Consider the following 20,343-nt stretch of genomic DNA (forward strand, 5'->3'; position numbering starts at 1 on the left):
GTGTAAAATCATGATCCATTCAGTCACTCTTTATTTTGCATGGGCGTGGGTGTCAGTAGCTCACTGTAGCTTCCCAGAAACCAAATGGTTATTGCTTTGTTTCCTTGTAGTGATTACAGGGCAGCATCGCAGCGGCATCATCTCTGCCCGAACGCGGATCGATGTTCTCCTGGACAGCTTCCGTAAGAAGCAGCCCTTCACACACTTCCTGTCCTTCGCTCTCAACCAGCCCAACATCCAGGAGAAGTTCCTGCAGTTCAAGGAGGAAGTGTTGGAGAAATGCTCAAAGGTAAGGATTCACGTGAGAATTAAAATTGAGTGGAAGCCCTTCAGCAGAGTGCCATTTCATTTACTGAGATAGCTTTTTGGTGTTTGCCTTGAAGGCCTTATTCTATTCTGTTTCCTAGGAATGTATTTTTAACAGGCTCTTTACTTAAGTTGGCAGATCTGCTGTGAATTTGGTAAGTGCTGTTGTGAAATCTTCTGGAAAGTGGAATCATAGAATCATTTAGGTTGGAAAAGACCCTTAAGATCATTGAGTCCAACCATTAACTGAACACTGCCAAGTCCACCACTAAACCATGTCCCTAAGCGCCAATGGCTTACTTAGTAAACTGTTAGTAAAATATTTTTTGCTCCTTAGATCTTTTTCCTAAGTGGGAGGATATCTAAGATTCAAGAGAAGATTGTTTGGGGTTTTTTTGTGGGTTTTTTTGTTTTTAATAGGAAAGCCACTAAATAATGTAGTGGACCTTTTTTACATTTTATATGATTTCCACATAACTGTGAAACCGGGTTCACAAGTTTGCTGCTGCTTCTGTTTCACTTTTCTTTTGGTTACTGACAGTGGAGGAAGGTGGGTGTCATTACCGGAGCTGAGTGAGAAACACCTTGGTAGCACGTGCCATCCTGCAAATCTAATCACTTCCCTTCTTCCCTATGCGACTGTGTGCTGACAGTCCCTCCTCCTTGCCTTCAGATCTTACACTGAGCAGCAGGAAATAGTTAGGCATAGGGAAATGAGGAACAGAATGAAGTGAAACCTATGTATTCCCTGGTTTATTTTAGCTATGCTTCTAGTCTGGCAGAAGCACAAGGCCAGGCTGAGGAGAGGGAATGGTATTAAATTGCCATGTCCTCTGAGTGCTTGGAGGACATCTCTAGGCAAGAGAGAAGAGTTCCTCTTTGTGGCTGCTGCAGGTTAGATTGCATATACGCAGCAGGGTTTTGTGGGCTGATGTTATTACCGTCATGTCCATCACTTCTGCTTGTGCCTTTCAAAGGGGAAAATATAATCTTGCAGATAGCACAGCTGAAGAAGTTTAGTTTCCTATGTCCTCATGCTGTGGGTGTGAATTATCTGCTATCTGGGGAGATGGGAGTTCTTGCTCCAGTTTTCACAGTCACTTGCATGTCAATTGTCTCACCTCTAAAAGCAGAACTGAGCTGGCTTTGCAGTCTTTGCATTACAGCCAGTGCAATGCCATGAGCATCCTTTCCTCAGGCTAGGAAGATATCACTGTCTCGGTCATCTATCCCCATTAGCCAGCAGCAGCTACCTTTATTAAAGCTTACCTTTGTTAAAGGAAAGCCCTGAAGACAGGGGGAATGGAAGCAGCCTGAGAAAGTGTTAGCTGGACAGAGTGTTGGCCCTTGAGTTGGCTTCAGCAGTGGCCTGGCTCCCTGTGTTGGTTTCTAGTCCCAGTCCTTGAGGGGGGACACACCAAAATTACAGGGAGAGAAGCAGCTCTTTGGGGGCTGGTAAATCATCATAGAATAGAATCATAGAATCATTAAGGTTGGAAGAAACCTCTAAGATCATCAAGTCCAACCATCACCCTAACACCCCCAGGCCTCCTAAACCATGTCCTCAAGTGCCACGTCTATACGTTTTTTTGAACACCCCCAGCGACGGTGACTCCCCCACCTTTCTGGGCAGCCTGTGTCAGTGCCCAACCACTCTTTCAGTAAAGACATTTTTCCTAATATCCAACCTAAACCTCCCCTGATACACCTTGAGGCCATTTCCTCTTGTCCTCTCACTAGTAACTTGGGAGAAGACTTGGTAACTTCAGCACAGGGCTCTGGTAGTGGCTGTTCAAGCTGTTGGCCCTGGACTGAGACTGCTGCATTCAGCCTGGTGTTCCTCTTGCCCTTTATCCCCTTCTGACTGGGCTTATGGCTGTTACAGTCCTTTCACTTCACCTCCCTCAACCTGTCAGTCATTTCAGTTGTGGCTGGCCCTGCTCTGCTTGAAATCTTGGCATTCTGGACTCCATTTATCTGATCCTTGTCCTCCCTCTAGCTGTCTGCCAGCAGGTGCTGTGGATCTTTCTTCTCCCTCCCTGTGGACAGCAAACCCAGATCTGCCTGCTGTGCAGAGCAGTAACTTCAGTGTCATCTGTGTGTCTTGCTGGGTTCTGGCTTCCAGGCGGTCGCACTGTCAGGCGAATCCTTGCAGTATCACATCTCTATGATGTGATCTCTTTTATTCATCTTTGCAGCTAATGCTGTTGTCCATGCTTTCATCCTGTGTTTGTATTCCTTCAACACTCTGGCCTCACACAGGACTCGCTCTTCCCCTTGTAGAGCACTCATTTTTCCTGCCTGCTGCTTGGGTCACATCTCTGCAGCCCATTGCCATTGACATACCTTCTCCATTGGCCCAGCCTCTGCTGGTGATATTACTTGTTCTCCAGACCCCTCCTGATCTGTCTCTGTCACATTGTCTCTTGCTCACTCCTGACTATCAGTTTGCATCCCTGTGTGGGCAGGGAGGTCTGCCATCCACTTAGAAACATTTTCATAGATTTATCCTGGGCTTTCCCCAGCATTGTCAGTCACACTCAGAAGGAGCTGCCTGGGAACATCTGCAAACCTTTGCATGCTCCTGGTCCTAGAAAGGTGCAGAAACCCCATCTTGGTCAGAGGAGTGCTGAGACCACTGCTGACCAGGCTAGTCATATTAATTTTTCCTCCTCTTGCCTGACGCCTGACCCTCTGTCTCTCACGCAGTGTTTTTGTTCTGTGTCTGGACAGCACTGAGTCCTGTAAGTCTCTGCTTCATGGTTAGGAATCCTGCAGCGTGAGCAGGCACATGAGAACACGTTTCAGCCTAACAGCTGCTTCTGGCTTTCAGCATCCTTGGACTTGAACTGTACTCAGAACCAGCATCCAGGCATGAATCCTCCTAATACCAGGAATAGCGATATCTCTGAGAAAGCGCAGCACTCAAGACATAGCATGCCTTTTGCTGCTGCTGAGTCATCACGATGCTTTCAGGAATCTCCCAAGACAGTGACAACTGAAGCTGCCCTGCAGCAGGACATGTCTATATGGGTGCAGGCAGGAGGTCTGGGACTGTAGTTCCTGCTTTCTACACTGCATGGGCACAACGTGCCCTGGCCTGGGAGCTGCAGCGTCATGTTAGCACTGTGCCTCTCAGGAGGGCCTGAAATGTTCCTGGTACTGCTTACATCAGCTCTAGATTTCCATTTTTAGTTTGAAATGTGGAATTCGGTCAGCAGCAGGTATTTGGGGGTTTGCATATGTTAGCCTGGGAATATATGGTGCTTTATTTTTCTGCCCTTCCTTCTCCTGGTATTAGCGAAAGGGTTTCTAGATATATTGCTGCCTGTTAGTTCAAGGAATATATTGCAGCCCCATATGTCTCTCAATCTCTCCGCCAGCCAGTAATGCCACTCTAATACCACTTTATCTCACAGCAGGGTCTGCTAGAAAGCACATCAGTAATGAAAAACAGTAATTCAAAACAGTGCCTCACAGAGCAATAAGAGAGCTTACACATTTGTCCAAAGCAACAGGATTTCTCAGGATACTTGGAGAAATCTGAATAGGTTTCAGTGACAGAAGTGGTGTGCTTCTCTTCCTCTTGCAATTTGCAGGTACCTAATGTTGCAGAATTAGGTAAACTCCATTCTTTGAATGAAGGTTGGTAATAACGGTAAGGAAGGGAGAGGACGAGGTGTGCGTGTGTGAGGATTTCTTCTGGCCATTGAGCATTTGTGAGTGACTCTTTCTCTCTCAAGCAGTTACCATGACAACCATTCATTTCTATTTGATAGCATAGGGTTATGTTGGTGGGTATACGCTTTCTAACTTTTCTTTTTCATCTTTAAAACCTTTTTTAAAGATGAACTTTGTGTTGAGATATGGAATACTTCAGGTGTCATTCATGCTATTGTATGGTCAGGGCAGCCAGACAGTGAAGCAGGGCTGAGAGGAGACTCTTGAGGCTAATTTAATATAAATGTGGGGAGGTGGCTCACCTGGACAGGCTCATTACTGACATGGTGCTGTGGGAGGTCTGGATGACTGGGTGACCTTGAAAGTCTCCTTGCACAATCGTGTAGGTGTCAGAGTAAGGAGGACTGAAACGTCTATCTGAGTATGCAGGTGGAAAAGGGAAGAGACTTTACAGTAATATTGCCATGAAAAATCACAGTTGGGTCTTTCAGAGCTGTGCAAATGCAGCATTTACAGTCTTAACAGGCTGCAGATGTAGCACAGAAGAGAAATATGATTGCTGTAATATATGGCAACCTGTAAATATCAAACATTGCTCATGAGATACATCTTGGAGTGGAAGGGACAGAAAATGGGCGGGGTTTTTCAGCCTGCAGCTCTTCAGTCAGTTCTGAGGAAATGCTGTTTTTCTGACTCGCTCCTTTGTTTGTGGATCAGGGTGGGAGAGGGCATATAGCTGGCATGCAGTATCCTGCTATTACGGGAAAAAAAACCCCCAAAACCATGAAGCTGTCTGCAAATATTGGAAGCTTTTAAGACGGTAGAGAGGATACAGCCAGGGAGGAAGAGCTAAGGAGTTTGATCCTTTGCCTTGATATGTAGAAGGCCTGAAGTGTGTGGTGGTCTATGATTTCCGTACTTCAGGGTCTTGGATTTGGAGGAACGGTGTGCTTGGGCTTTGCAAGGAGAGGTGAAGACTCCAGATAAAACCCTTTCTGTATGCCTTCTAAGAAGGAGAGGAAAGGTAGAAGTCTTAAGTAGCAGGAGGGAGGAAAAAAAAGAATTTTTAAGGCCGAGTGGAAATGAGTTGTATTTTTGACCATGACAGGGCAGTGTCTGGGAGAAGCATAAGCTAAAATGGACAATCATCACATACAGATGGTGCATAAAGGGGATATTCTTCCTGCCTCTCAGTACATCCTTAGAGAACCCAAGTTCGAACTGTAAATTTTTAAAGAGACTATAGAGTCTGCTTGATGTGTTTGTACCTGCCACCGAGTTCCTGCAAATACACTGCCTTCAGATTTGCATGTAGAATATGAGGACCTAATCTGGTGCTCTGCTTTCATTAGGACTGGAAGCCACTGCTTACCACAAGCCACTGCCACTTGTGCTGTGAGGGGTGCCCACCTTCTGCTGCACAGGGGAGGAAACTGGTGAAAGAGGAGCTTGTTGCTGAGAGGCACTCGGAGAGCATGGCTTCGATCACAGTGGATCCCTGTGCCCATCATTGATGCTGAATCTCAGCCCTGCCCTTGTGGTTGTAGCTTACCTTGGGAAGGTTCCTTAGGTATTTGGAAGATGTCCATAAAGCCCCAGAATCATGGACAGGATCATGTCTCTTGGGCTCGTTCTCCCTGGATGAGAACATGATTTTTCCTTAGCAGTAGTTATGAACACGTATTTTTAGGCTCTGCATTGCTGTTGTCTTGCCCTGCTGGCTGCGGAGGGCTCATACCGCTGGACAGGGTGGCATCCCGTGAGGCGACACGGCAGTTGCTGATAGCATATCATAATCTGGGATTAGAATAAGTCGATTCAAGCTTTTTTGCATCTCAGCAAGCAGCATCCAGCCATGAAGGGCTGCTAAGATGCCCGCAGAAACATTGCCTATTCCAGGGAGGGCTACCTTTGATGTAGCATCTATTTTATGCATGGGAGAAGTGGGATCTGCTGGCCTGTGAAAGAGTAGGGGTATAAGCAGGGTTTTTAGGAGCTGTCTGAAATACTAGGGAGTAAACCAAGAAGATTATCTAGGTCTTGGCCCGCTCTGTGTAGTGTTCTTCCCCGCTAATCTCCCCAGCAGCGGTAGTGTGGTTTGTGGAGGTGACATGCTGTCACTTTGTCAGCTATCAGCCCACACTCAGGTGTTGGAAAGCTCAGGGGAAAGTGCTGCTTTTGGGGCAGATTGATGTTTACAGAACAAATCATGCTGGGGCAGAAAATGAGGGTAGGCCTTGTGCTTTCTGACCTGTGATCTACTTTCTTGTTACTGTACATCATCTGTGTGCACTGTGGGAGTGACATCAGCTGGTTGTCCATGGCAAGGATAAATCGAACTTTCTCCCAGTTTCCGTTACCCGAGTTATTGTTTTGTGATGGGCCAAATATCCTCTGGCTACAGATACCATTGGAGAAAAAAGTCTGAGAGAGAGAAATCATGTCTTGTCATGCATGCTAACAGTGGTGTGAACTAAAGGAAGAGGAAAGGCTTTTACCGCAGAGAGGGGAGGGTGGGGAGAAGCGAGATGGAGCCATCTCTTTCCTCTGCTCCTGATGGGCCTGACATAGTTAGTCTGTGCTTGTTTCAGGCTGCTGCATGGTGCTGAGGTTTGCAGCCTGCTTTGCCACTACTAGCGTGGTACAATTTGGGGTTTTGGTAGTCAGCAATAAAGTAATTGGCAGTGGTGGAAGGTGTGTACCTGCTCTCTCTCTTCTGGGGACCACCAGGCTTTGCCAGCCTGCGGCTGCTGGAGTGAGCCCCTGGCCTCTGTGTTGCAGGCTGGCTCATCTCTAGTCCAGCCCATAATCACTGCTGTAAAGAAGAATATGGATGTTGTCATTAGACGTGAAAAATGCTGAGTCAGATGTGGGGCATTAAACTCTGACGGGCTGAGATACTGCAGTGTTTAAACATCTGAAAGGTTTTATTTCAAACTCTCAAGCACAGCTAGAAACTTCAAAGCTGTCATTCTCAGTCGGTGGACTTTTTTCAGACAGAGAAAAGCTTCAGCGGCCTGGCAAGTGGTGTTGGCTTTTCTTGGAGTTAAAAGTGGAGGTTATTTAATGCGCTGATGGGAAATAGCCACTAAGTGGAAATAATTATTTTAATATGGGTGTGTTAACCATTCTTGAGGTATTTTTATGAATATCCTCGAACAAAAGAGCATGTTTTTTAAAGCTGAATGTAACCACTGCTCCACCTGGGAACAGTTCTTCCCCAGCAACAACACGTAGCTCTTCTTATAAAGGGAATTTAAACTTAATTCATCTCATCAAACTATAGGGCACAAGGGAACAGGAAAAATGTAATTATCAGAGCTGGTATTAGCTGTGCTTGTGTTGCGAGGTGCAACCTGTGTTTAGACAGGATTTAGAGGCCATTTAGAACTTGTCACTACAGCTGGTTCCAGCTTTATTGCACAAAAAATGGACTTAATTCAAGTTTTAAATCTGTGCTGACTTGTCTTGAGTTTGTTGCTGATGGCAGCTGCTGCTTCGGCAGCTGTGGAAAACTCCTCTTGAAACCCTGTATGAGTGAGCACTGCTGGTCCTGGGTCCTGAGTTAGGCCCTGTCATAACGAGCTTCCATGCTGCTGTTCAGCAGCTCTGATGAAGAGGCAGGCCGGGAGTGTGCGTGCAGTGGGGGGCTCCGCCTCACCCGCCAGGCTGAGCTCGCTTGCTTGCAAAGCCTCTGAAATCTTGTTTGTTACTCATTTCAACTTTGAGTCACTACCAACCCAAGCAGAGATGCAGAGATAAAAGGTTTGATGCCAGCAGCTTGGTACCTGTTCTCTGTAGTATTTATCCCTCTGATGGCAGGGGGTGTGTGTGTGTATGAGATAAGATACATATATATGATTGATTGACTGATTTGTAGGATCACGGGGTCAGCAGCAGCCTGTTCCAGAACCCTGCAAAGCTTCACCTGACTCTTGGGACGCTAGTACTTCTGAACGAGCAAGAGATCCAGAAAGCGCGTGACCTCCTACAGCAATGCAAAGAGGACTTTGTGGAGTAAGTGATAAAAAAGGGATGTCATCACCAAGGGCATGAGTGGGGGAAAAGCAGCAAGCTGTCTTTGACAAGGGGCAGCGAAGAGAATAGCAGCTCAGTAGTCTATCTCAGCTCCAGAAAAAGGCTAAAATGTTTCAGATGGGAGCAGTAAAAATCACCAAATAGTCACAAAGAGTCTTAACAGCATCTCACATCTCGGCTCAAACCCTCAGCATTCCCTGAAAACCTGCTCTACTCGTTCCCTTTTCTCACATGCGTCCCCGTTATTTTTGTGAGAGCAGTTTTTGCTGTTGGCTGCAGAGGGAGGGACGAGCTCCATTACCTTCTCACATTGCCTGCAGTGGGCTCTGGCATGCTGCTTCCCTCCTGCTTCAGAGCAGATGCTGAGGTGTCCTTGACACGCATTTCTTGATGCGGGGAGCTGTGTGCAGGGAAGCCAGCACGAGCCATGTGAGTAATTGCTCTGAAACGTTCAGTGCTGCTCCAGGACCGGGGCTTTCTCACTGCCTGTTAACACTGAGCTGCAGATGTTAGGGCTTTAACTGCAAGGGTGGTTGAATGACACTGCAATTAGCTTATCTCCGCTCAGCTTAGAAATTGGAGATGGCCTGAGGGATTGGTTTGTATATTTATTTCTGCAAAGCCTTTGCACGTAGAGCACGGATCCTTGATATTTATTTATTTATATATTTATATATTTATTGCATTGGTGCAGGAAAAATTAGCCATGCTGGGCCAGCAGATACCTGTGGGAATTAATGCATGGCCAAAAGTCATACCTCTGCCTTTAAAATGATGGCTCCAGTTGTTCAGCTGTTGAATAGAAATGCAAGTGTGTTTCCAGAGAAGGCTCTGCCTGCAGTATTTGGAAAATGCCGTCTTCCTCCTAAGTGGATTGAACTGAGACAGACAAAATCTCTACTCCCCGTTTCCTTTAGTGGAGGGGGAATCAACACTGAAATGTAACCTTTAGGTTATTTTCCCTGCCATACACAAATAAATATACTTTGAAAATTAATTTGGGTTCCCTTCCACTCACATAAACCTTCATTAGCAATCATTTATTTTTCTAAATGCAGGCAGTGCCATGTGAAGGTAGACGTGCCATTTTTGACCTTTTTTAGAATACAGGACCTCAAATGCTCTAGGTCTGACACACATGACAGTGTACTTGTGCTGTTTTCCTCCCGGTAAACATACTGGAAGGGAAACTCACACTCTCGTTATTCCACCTGGGGAGCTTTGCCGAGATTCTCAAAAGCGGTCTCTAGGGCTGGCTGAATAGAAGTCAGCAAGGTTAGAGCAAAGTCACATCGTTCACTCGTGTTTATTACTTCTGCCTGCCCAGACACTCCCTGTCCTTTCCACGAGACCTCAGCGTTAAATGAGACAATGGCAGTTACTCACAGGGAGCTTTCGCTGCGGTGCCCTGCTTCCCTGCGATGTTCTGGTGGTAAAGGCAAGGAGGCGGCGTGTTTGGAAGCAGATATACTTCACAGTGTGTTTGCAGGTGTGGGAGTGCATCTTATATCCTGCATACATTTTTGGTTTTGCCTTCCTGCAGGAGTAGCTGGAGCTGATTTTAAAACAGCTCTATTTATTTGCAGCATTTGTAAGTGGATGTTAAAATGTACTTAAAACTGCATTCTGTATCAAGTACTTTTCCCAGCAAAAATCAACAAGCTGGGGAACTTTGTGTCACCATCGCTCTCTTCACAGGGAAAGCTGGAGCTTCTCTGGAATGAGAACTTGTACCTTTGTATTGCTGATGGGTTTTCTTAAATGTAAATGGAGATCTCTGTGTTGAGATGGCCTGTGAACACTGACAAATTGACTTAATGTGTGTCTAAAACACTGAAAGTATGAGTTTAAATGTTTTTACAGTATTTCTTGAGATGATGAGACAATAGCAGCTGTAGCCTTTTGAGCATTAGAAATTAGGGAGCCTTTTTTGTGTTTGGGTTTTTTCAGTGCAAACAACCTGAAAGATCCAGGAAAGAAAAGAACTCAGTGGAGTTCACTGCCCCCTAAGGTCTGAACAGCATTTAAGTCCCACTTAACCTCAAAGCTGTGTTTAACTATAGCAAAAAAATGTATTTTCTGTCATTCCCTTAGTAAAACCAAATATTTAGTGTGTGCATGAGGAGTATTATGTGTTGTATTTCAAAAGCAGGTGTCACGTTTTGCTTTTTAACATAAGGGATTTCTTACATTTTAGCCAAATTGCTGGAGGCAAGCCCCTGACCGTGGAGGTGGCGGGAGTGGAGTACATGAACGATGACCCTGCCATGACAGATGTCCTTTATGCCAAAGTCCACATGAAGGATGGCTCGGACAGGTGAGTTCCCTATGCTCCTTTCTTTCACTCCTCCTTGATGCGCGGCAGCAGCAGTAGCGGTGTGCCAGAGAAACCCTCTGCATCTGCAGCTGGTGGGTACTGCTATCAGTCTGTGGGCCAGCAGTCAGGAAGATGAAGTCATTCTTGATTCCTAAACCGGTTAAGGCAGTGATGTGTTTGCTCTTTAAATCAGTCACTGGTGGTGCAGCTGAAAGATGTCATTTGTTTCTGTAGCAGTCTGTCAGGTTGAATAATGGTGTCATGGCTTGCCCGGTGATAAGGTGGCCAAGGAGAAACTCCCGAGATGACATAGAAGGCAGCACAACTTGGCCTGCGCTGTCTAGTTCCCAGCCTGCAATCCAGATTAATCTGGACAGCCGGGCATATTCTGCAGCACTTAATTGTTCTTAAAACCCAGTTACACCAGGAGGTCCTCAGAAAAGCATGACTTGGTTACAGAGTTGGGTTTTGTGTCTGAAGCAGCCTGGAACAACAGGTGCTGGGTGTGAAATGGCTGGCTGGCTGGGTTGAAATCTCAGAGCCTGGTTGGTGTCAGTGCATGTGGTTGTGCTGTTCGCCACTGTGCGTGATGGCTGTAGCTCTACAACCAGTGCTGCCCGGTGTGTGGTGGTGGCTGGACAACCTCCCTCCATGTTGTTTTTGACAAGTATGTCACCAGTGGCAGCGTCATCTTTTCTTTTAGTGCTTGCTGGAAGACAGGGGAAATGTAAGAGGTGTTGTACTTGGTGTTGCCAGTTGTGAGATAGCTGCAGAAGCAGGTAGGGGAGTAGCCAAAAGAGCTTTAGCCTTCTCTTCCTGAGCCTTAGCCTTCCCTTCTTTTGGCAGCGCTGCCCTTTTGTGTCTGTTCCCATTGCTAGAGGACAGCAGGAGCTAGCAGGTGAGCATGGAGCAGTGCAGCTGGAGGAGGGAGGCTGTGATCAGGGACTGGCTCCAGGAATAAAGGACATGTTCTGGCATCTCCTTTCCCCCAGGGCTGAGGAGGCAAGGGGGGCCCCCTGCTTAAAACTGCACTTTGGAGGCTGTGTTGAAGTAAGAGATCGGAAGTGGGATAAGGAAATGGGTGGGAAAATTAAAAAGTAAGAATTGCTGGGAGGCAGTAGGTATTGAAATCTTTTCCTCTTCTCAGCTCTTCCACTTTGAAGTCTGTCCTACCCTGAGAGAGGTGAGATAAAACAAATGGGGCGGGGGCAGGCAGAGAACCAGGGCAAGCTAGAGATCAGCCAGGATGCAGAAGAGAAGTGCAGGGAGAAACAAGGCAGAAGCACTCAGAAGGATGAGACTGAGGCAGACACTGGATGACCCAAATGCTCTTCGGTGGATTTGTTTTAGGAAGTGCCCAAAGTGTCAGCTCTGCGAGCTGAGGTGTGAGCCTCTTTTCTCCCGAGTCACCGAACTCTGGATCATCTCTGAGGTGCAGTGCTTGTGAATCTGCTCTCACCTGCGACCTGAGGAGCTGGTAGAGAAATGCTGTAGAGTATAAGCAGGGCCTAAAGTGAGGCAGTGATGCCTGCCTGTGTCTGGAGACAGCTTGAATTGTTGGTACTAGCACTGTGGTCTGCTTCCGATGCCAGCCATACCTGTTTTGCTGAGAACCCACTCAGCCATAATACTAGCAGAAAATGCTGGTATGCATTAGGGGTGGAAGAACTGATTTTGGCTGGGGAGAGAAATGAGGTCTTCAAATCCACCTTGCCTTGAAACTGAAAACAAGCCCCATGTGCCCCCCTGAGAAAAGGCTGATGTTTCCTCTGTCCTTCACAGAGATCTATTAGCTGAGGTTTCCACCAAACCCAGATCTTGTGCTTTGCACAGCACCTAGAGGCTGCCAGGCTTCGCTCCCACAGCACCTGTTTTGCTTTTTGCATAGCACCGTGCTCAGAGAGGGCCAAGCGATTTTAAGTTTTTATCCTTGGCACAGGCTGGTCCTGCCCCTCACTTGCAGATCAATTCATGTGGCGCTTCTCCCCTGATATAGTTCCTTAACTGTTAGCAAGCATCCAGAAAACATTTAGCTTTGCAGAGGGGAAAGAAAATATTTTTGTGTTGATGGAGAGCAGTGAAAGCTTCTTTTGTTTCCTTTGAGATTCCACCAGACAGAGTGTTGGACAAACAGTGATTATAAAGAAGGGATAAATGGTGATCCCTCTGGAAAACTCTGCTTCATTCTCTGGTCTGCTAGACGGATCATTGCAGAGCAGCTCCGTGCACCGTTTGCCTGCTAAAATCTGCTGTGGTTTGCTTGGGGAAATGGGGAAAGCAGGTAGAAAGCAGGGTTTCTCAGCTGCAAGGCCAATACTAGAGGAGAGTGGCAGCCACGTGGTTTGCTGTGCTGGATCAGGCTGCTGCAGCCCGTGTTTGAGAGGTGTGTGCCTTCCTGTCTCATGCAAGACGTCTTGCTAGCTCTGTGTAATTCCTGGCATGGCTGAGGGGAGGAGTTCCTTCCTGATCTTTGGATGATCTTGATCAGCTTAAGCTATAAAGCAGGAGATTTGATTTACCCTGACTTAGCTTGCATAACTGCAGACAGAATTAGGGGTTGGCAAGCCCTTCTGCACATATAATGGCTCAGACTGAGAGAGGGATCGTGCTCTGATGCCTCCCACATGGCAAATAATTTCCATTATAATTCATTCTAATTTGTTTTATTTCCTTGATTAACTTTATAACGTAATAAAGCACCATTTTCACTTGAGCTATTCTCTGTTAATTTGTTTTAGTATTGTCTGTAATGATATTCATTTAATCTTTGTCATTGCTAATTTTAAAAATCACTGATGTAAAGCCAGAAAGTGGTAGAAAACCATGACAATTGGTAGTCTGAGAGTCTTGAAATCATCGCATGGGGCCTGGCAGCCTGCGAGGGGCAATACAAAACCGGTGGTGGGGTAGGAGCTGGCATCCGGAGCGTGGCAGCCCTGGGCTCTGGGGGCCAGCCTCAGAGAGGCCACGCTCTGCCTCTCCTGCTGCAGCTGAGACACCAAAGTGGTGGGACCTGGTGGAGCAGAAAGCTGTCTAATCCTTCGGATGCAGTAAGAGAAGCCCAAAATTTCCTGCATAGAGTAATATTCTCTCGCCTTGTTTTCAGGGATGGGAAGCTCTTGTTCCTCGCTGCTTTTGATAAGGTTCAGGCACTGCAGAAATTTTGTGGGGGACAGCAGCAGCCTGGAAGTTCCTTCAGCTCTTTAGACATAGGATACATGAGCAGACTGCTCTGATCACCCGCCTGCTCCTGCTGCCTATTCTAGGACGGGTCTGCCCACAGATCCCGGCAGCCACAGCCGCTTTCATCCCCAACCAAGGCCAGACAAGAAGGTGGCAATAAGTCCTTTGATTCTGCTCACTCAGTAGCTCCAAAGCTGGAGCATTCACCAGGATGTGCTGTCTGGGTTTGTGCCCTCTGGCACCATGTTCTGGGCTGTCCCAGAAATTAAGCCCAGTGACCAGGTTGCTTATTTGGGACAGAGAGGCTCTGAGATCTGGCCCAGTGCATTGTACAGGTCACTGTCCCTGAGTAAAGCAGGCCCTCCAGGAGCCAAGGTGCCCAAGCGCCCCTGGGGGTCTGCAGATTTTAGCGTTTGTACAGAGAGTTACACTGTGTTTCCTGGCAGTAGCAAGATGCGTCCTTCAAGTCCCAGTAACATCTGTCACCACGAACAAGCTCTCTGCTATGCTAAATCTGCCCTTCTTCGTGGAATACTTGCAGTGGAAGTGATCACCGAGAACGCCTTGCAAAACAGCCAGAATTTTCTGCATTAGAGCTGAATCCTGATGGCTCTGTTTGTTTTCCATCAGAGACTAGCTCCCTTTCCCCATGTGCAGGCAGAGACTTCATTTTACACATGCTGCCCTCCCTGACTGAAAAGCAAAAAGCTGACAACGCAGGAGTTTGTCCTTGGTTTACACTGTTCTTTCTGCTTTTGCCTTCCCAGACTGCAGGTGATTGCTGATCAACTGGTGGAAAGGTTCGTGGCCTCCGGCCTGATGCTTAAAGAATGGGATAGGGTGAAACTGCATGCTACAGTCATGAACACTCTCTTCAGGAAAGATCCAAGTGGTGTGTATCCCTCAACCTTACTGATAAATGCATTTAAAGTAGTGCCTCTGAATGGGAAGTACTTTTGTGGGCTTTTATGTTTCTTTTTGTAAATTTTGTGATATTTTCTTAATCTCAAAAATACCAACAAGGTTGTGGGGGGATGTGACTAAATAAAACCCAGAAGAAAATGAAAGAGCGATCAACAGAGCTGGAGAAGGCAGGCATGCTTTGAGCACTTTCTGGATCTTTTCTAAGATTGTCATAGCTTTAGAAACACCATCACCCAGTAGCGCTCATAAGATCTGGGCCAGAGAGGGAAGTACCACATGAAGTTTTGGGCTCTGTGCCCCAACATTAGATTGAAATTCAGCAAAAACTCTGTGTGCTGTGCTGACCTTTAAATACGATGAAAACGCGATCCTCTTGGGTCAAGTTAAAGATTGCCCATTGGTGTAGGAACGTGATTCCAGTGTCGTTCTCTTTAAACCAGATTCAGATGGCTACGAGGCTGAATATGAGCTGTTATTGAGTGTATAAGGTCTGCTGCCTCTGCAAAAAGATTGTCTGCTGTAGCAGGCTGTAGCATCGCTCTTATTTCATTACTTTATAAAGCAGCCTCGGATGCATTGCGTTCAGGGAGGGGCAGTATATTACAGCCTTGTTCTCCGTGTGCAAACATGCATGCGCTCTGGCACCGGTGTGTAGTTTGCAAGCCTTAACAGCACTGCACTAAAGCTTTTTCACAGCTTTCTCTGGCGTAGCAGCCCCTGTGCAATGCCAATAGGTTATGTCAAGCATTCTCTGGTTACCACCTCTGAGAGCCTCTGTATGGACAGCAATAACAGCAGACGGTTTGTGTTGCGGTTTTCTGTGCACCCAGCGGCAGACTTTGGGGATGACTGCTCCTGAAGTCAGATAAGCATACTCAGGCAGTAGAAACCCTGAAAAGATGAGGCTTAGCTCAAACTGAGCCCTGAAAATTGGTGAAAAGGTAAGCCCAAAGTACTGATGTGGCTCTCTGTCAGGGGAGGCACAGGGGCAGCTGCATCTGGCATTACGATTACTGTTCTGAACAACCCCATGAGGCACGTGAGGCATTCAGACACAGTGGTGAGAGCATTACACAGACAGCCATAGAAGTCACTTGATATTCAATACAGGATTTGAACAGTGTGCTAGGTGTGAGTGGGACTTCATAGTTAATGCCAGAGATGAAAAAGAAGTATTGAATATATTCACTGAGTGAGGCAGAGGTCCTGTGGAAAGAACAGATCATGTACTTAGGGATTATATAAAAATCCAGACATGCTCTGGGGAAGTGGATCTAAGACGTAGGCACTTGGCAGTTGCTCTAGGCCTAGATTGCTATTCTTAATGTCTGTGTGTGTGGCTGCGTGCCCACCCCACAGAAGCATACACACTACATGTATCTGCTTCCCGGAGCAGGCAGCAGAGGTTTGTATAGGTGCTGTCCGGATCATGCCTGGTGTTGTGCTCACATGCTCAGTCTGGTGTTTGGTATTGTTCCAGGCAATGCAAGTGCTTGTAGTGCTGACTCTCACCCTGGCAGGATGTGGGATTAAAATCAGCCAGAGGGAAGCAGATGTGTTACACTGAGCCATCAGCCCTACAGAATCACCCTAGCGGTAGCTATGATTTAGTGTCTTTCCTCCAGGTAACATAGGTGATCCCAATAAAGGCACCAATACCTGCGCGTTCAGCCTTGTTCTCTTCAAAACCAAAGTGGAAGTGTTTTTGTGTGAAGAACTGGGCAAAGACGGTGTATTAGCTGGCAGCTGACTTTGGGGAGGGAGAGCGGGGATGAAGTACAGCGCACACAGTTCTCCCTTCTGAAGCTCATTCTGGTGGTGGCTTTTCTCTTTACAGCTGAAGAGCAAAACAATACAATGACTGGTAAATCATCTTTCAAGGAACGGGAGTCATTTAATGGCCGAAATATCCTCAAGGTCAGTATGAAACAGTTAAGGAAATTGAGCCAGCTGTGGATATTGTATAGCCAAAAGAGGTTGGAACACCTCTTCAAGACTGCTTTTGTCTTAGGCTTAGGGGATCTCCCAGGGAGGGGGGAGAATGTGGTTAGAAAATAAACAATCCACATCACTCGTAACTGGGAGCATTACAGTACTTAACAGAAGCGTTCTTAAAGCTGGTGAGGCTCAGATCAGGCGTATGTCGCACGAATGCTAAGTGGATGTTCGTGTTGTCGTTTACTTTGCTGGTGTTTTACCCTGGAGACTCAGGCTCGTGTCGATTCTCAGCCCACCAGAAAGGAGTACTTTGTTGCTCTTGTTCTACTCATTCATATATATTTATGAAATTAAAACTGACTGCCATTTCACTTACTCTTTTTTTTTTTTTTTTTTGAAATCCCTGCTATTGAATTGTATGGTTTTGCTCCAGAAAAATAGCAGATAGCGGTAGGGAGTCCCACCAGCCATGATCTGAGGGCTTTGGCAGTGATCAGAGGGTAGGAAGCAAGATCCCTCAGACCATTGGAGGTAGGTAAGGCAAGGGAGCATCCTGCAGCTTCCCAGGCTTTGCCTGCCAGGGTTGAGGCTGCAGGCAGCCTCTGCTGCTCATCCAGATGGCAGCGTCAGACTGATGCCGTGGTGCTTGGCCCCCTGCAAGCGTCCAGAGAGAAAAGACAAGCACAGAGTGGTAGAAATGGAAAACAACACTGGGTTGTAAGCAAATTTGCAATCCTCATTGTGTGAGGGGATTTGTTGCAGGCAGCTATGATAAGAGGGAGATGGGACAATGCATGAATACATTTGGGAATTGATAGAAGGTATTCTGGCAACAAAGAGACATGAGAGAGGATGCAGGCTGGGTGGGAGTTGGACAGCCCAGAAGGACTTTAGAGCACCAGAGGAGGGAAAGGGTGCGTTTTATTTGTGTTTACAATTTTGCTGTATAATGTATTAGGCACTGGATGCATGGGGATCTGAAGGCAGGGAGTGGAACTGATTGATCTCTGCACAGAGAACAAACAAAGGGACAAAATTAGGTTAAGCTTTCATTGTCCTCAAAGGGTCTGTGCAAGCACAGTGTCATGACTCAGCATCACCACATGTTGAGTGTTCGGTGTGAGACTGCAGTATTGCAGGCTGAAGCGGGAAAGCCACAGACGTGGTCCCTTCCTTAATGTGATCTGCGAGTTTTGGTTAGCTCCTGGCATCTGAGAGCTAGGCTCCAGAAAGGGAAGGTGGTATACATCGGGAGCCACAACTGCCTGCAGGGACTCAGCTTGCAAGGCATACACCCACTTTTTGCTTTGCCCTTTGCTCCTTTCTTTTGCATCTGTTAAAGTTGTCCTCAGACTTTAGAAAGATGTAAAATCAAACCATCAGTCTTCATTAATGCTCCTCATCCAAAAACATGATTTGGAAGGCATTAACCATGCTCCCTCTACTGGTCACACCATTTGCGGGCTGTACTGTGGGGTCCAGGGATCTGTGGTGTGCACTAAGACATGTAACTGCCCTACCTCAGATGGCTACTTGTTATTCTTGCTGCCCTCTGAAATATGAGCCGATGCATTTTTAAAGCTCCTAATTGATTTTGTACTGATGTAGCCAAAAGAGCTGCTGGCTGTTTGGACTGCTGATAATTACTTCAAAGCGTGTCTTACCACAGGAAATGTCATCCTTCTCCCCCACCTCCACTACATTTCCTAACCTGCTTGCTTCCTATTTCCCTTTGGTCTCCCACGTGCCTGCAGCAGAACGCCCGTTGGCATTAATTAATTACATGACTCATAAATAGCTCCAGGCTTCTTACCAGAGGAGCCCAGCCTCAGCCAGCCACTGATGCATTCTAGCATGACCTTGCAAGGATGCGCCAGTTCCCTCCCAGCCCCCTTTTATATACATTATTTATTTTCTGCTCAGGGAGGCTGCCCTCTCGCGAAGTGGCTTCATTAACTTTTGCAACAGGATCTAAACGACAGACGGACTGTTAATGCATATGGCTGCAGTTAGGCAGGCTGGCTTGCGGGTGCTGTCCCCCTTGTAGGCAGAGCGATGTGCCGTGCGTGTTCCCAAGCGGTGGGACTCTGCGATAGCAGTTTTGGCTGGCAGCGTTCCAACTTGGAAAGCCGACAAAGCACGGCTACTGGTAGGAGGGCATCAAGTTGGAAAACTTGGGTTTCATTGCTCTCGCTTCCGTTGTACAGCTACAGCCAGTGCCGCGGGGCCAAAGGCTTTGCCTAGCGGAGGGCAGGACCTGAGCTCTCAGAGCACAGAGCATGATGGGGATGCCTTGGTTCTGCCGTGGCAGCCTGAGGCTCCCCCATGGTCAGAGCTGGTGTGTGTGTGCAGATGCGCTGGCAGCACATGTTTGCTGATAGCATGCCTGCGTTACCCCAGGCTCCAGCTGGTATTTTGCGTTCAGCAGAACTAATCGGAATTTTATTTAATAATCCTTTGTTCTACCCGTTCCACAGAGTTAAACATACACTCTTATTTGTGCTAATAAATCGTTGTGCAGGCCGGTACCTTCCCACACTGCTCAGAAAATAGATCTTGTAGGATGAGTTGCGTTTGGGAGTTTAAAGTACTTCTGTCTTGAAGAATACCCATGAAAAAGGCTCCCTGGCCTAGCTGGTGCTGAAAGCCCAAGGAGCGTATGGCCCAACAGCTCAGTGATTTGTGTCTCCCACCAAAGTGCTAAACGCTTCAGCTTTGTGCTTGTCTAGTCTAGTCCCAAGAAGCTGGGGTTGCTTTAGGAAGTGCTTGATATGGAGCAATATGTATTTCTTCTAGGGTGGCTAGCGACTAGCTGATCAACTCTTTTTAACATCCGAGTCACGTACGGACCTCTTGCTCTGGTCGGGAACCAAGGGGATCGTCTCTTGGAGAGCAGAGGGAGGGGGCAGCAATTCACAGCTGAAAGACAGCGGCAGCTCCTTCCCAGTGAGAGAAGGGTCAGGCTGGGTGGGTGGGCTTCGGGGAGATGCTGGGTTGGCAGCCCCGCTGCCTTGCTGCCTCCTGTGCCCCGGGCGGTGGCTGTGTGCCCTGCATTGCAGCTGGCCAAGCAGCACAGCCCTGGCACAGAGGCGGCTGGGGCAGCTGCTTGCCTCTCTGGAGACAAGCCTTGGCTGCCTCCGGGCTTTTATTTATTTCGCTTCATGAAAGCACTAAGGCTGTGGTGAATAAATAAAAATGCAAAGAAATGCGAAGGTACCACCTGGCCAGAATTGTCCATTATACTTTTAAAGGAAAGGAAGCCTTACAGTAGGAAGAAAACCACCTGGACTCTCACTGGGTTAAAATGGAATGATTTTTGACTTGAGGTCTGAGGAGTAAAAGGGTAGTCTTCCAAACAAGAGGGAAGTAAATTTTGAGTACAGAAAAAGATTAACCCTGCTGGTTGGTACAGATCTGTGCATTAAAGCTTACAAGATTAAATATTGAGGGAACAGCTACTGAGGGACCACAGCGGGAAGCTGCACATCTTATGTCTTAGGGCATTAGGGGAGACTTTAAGCTGGGATGCAAGACTGGGAACTGGATCAGCTGAGGCAGTGACACACACCTCCGTGCCCTAGTCCAGCAGCGGGAGCAGAGCATCCAGACTGCAGAATGGCTCTGGGAGGGCTTCTAGGTCAGAAAAGGTATAATTCAATGAGGGTCCTTCTCTTTTGAAGCCTGCATACAGGGTATTAAATTATGGGCCCATATCTGCTTTCACTTGGAGTGGGGAGAAAGTGTGTTTACTGAGCGATATACCGGGGCTACTGGAGAGCCAGTCGTAGCAAACAAATCTGGCAGCGTTCTCTGTTACCATTTTTATCTTGCTGGGTGAGAATAGTGCAGTGGCTGTGGCACGCAGTAGTTCAGTTTGAGACATTTGATGCCGTGCTGTATAGAGAGATACAATGAAAAAGAAAAATCTTCTCCTGGATAAACCCCTTAACTTCTCA

General features: G+C 47.1%; 1 protein-coding gene across 2 annotated transcripts in view; it reads left to right on the top strand.

Moving 5' to 3' along the window:
- The window catches only part of ASCC1 (activating signal cointegrator 1 complex subunit 1), a 38,526-nt gene that overhangs the window by 5,758 nt on the left and 12,425 nt on the right, over positions 1-20,343 (top strand). For both annotated transcript variants that reach the window (XM_064464610.1, XM_064464609.1), the window contains exons 5-9: positions 111-289; positions 7,868-8,004; positions 10,223-10,342; positions 14,293-14,417; positions 16,287-16,366. In XM_064464610.1, coding sequence (XP_064320680.1) covers positions 111-289; positions 7,868-8,004; positions 10,223-10,342; positions 14,293-14,417; positions 16,287-16,366 — 641 coding nt within the window. The remainder of the gene's footprint in view (positions 1-110; positions 290-7,867; positions 8,005-10,222; positions 10,343-14,292; positions 14,418-16,286; positions 16,367-20,343) is intronic.

The sequence above is a fragment of the Phalacrocorax carbo genome, chromosome 13 (assembly GCF_963921805.1).
Source record: "Phalacrocorax carbo chromosome 13, bPhaCar2.1, whole genome shotgun sequence".
Classification (NCBI taxonomy): Eukaryota; Metazoa; Chordata; class Aves; order Suliformes; family Phalacrocoracidae; genus Phalacrocorax; species Phalacrocorax carbo.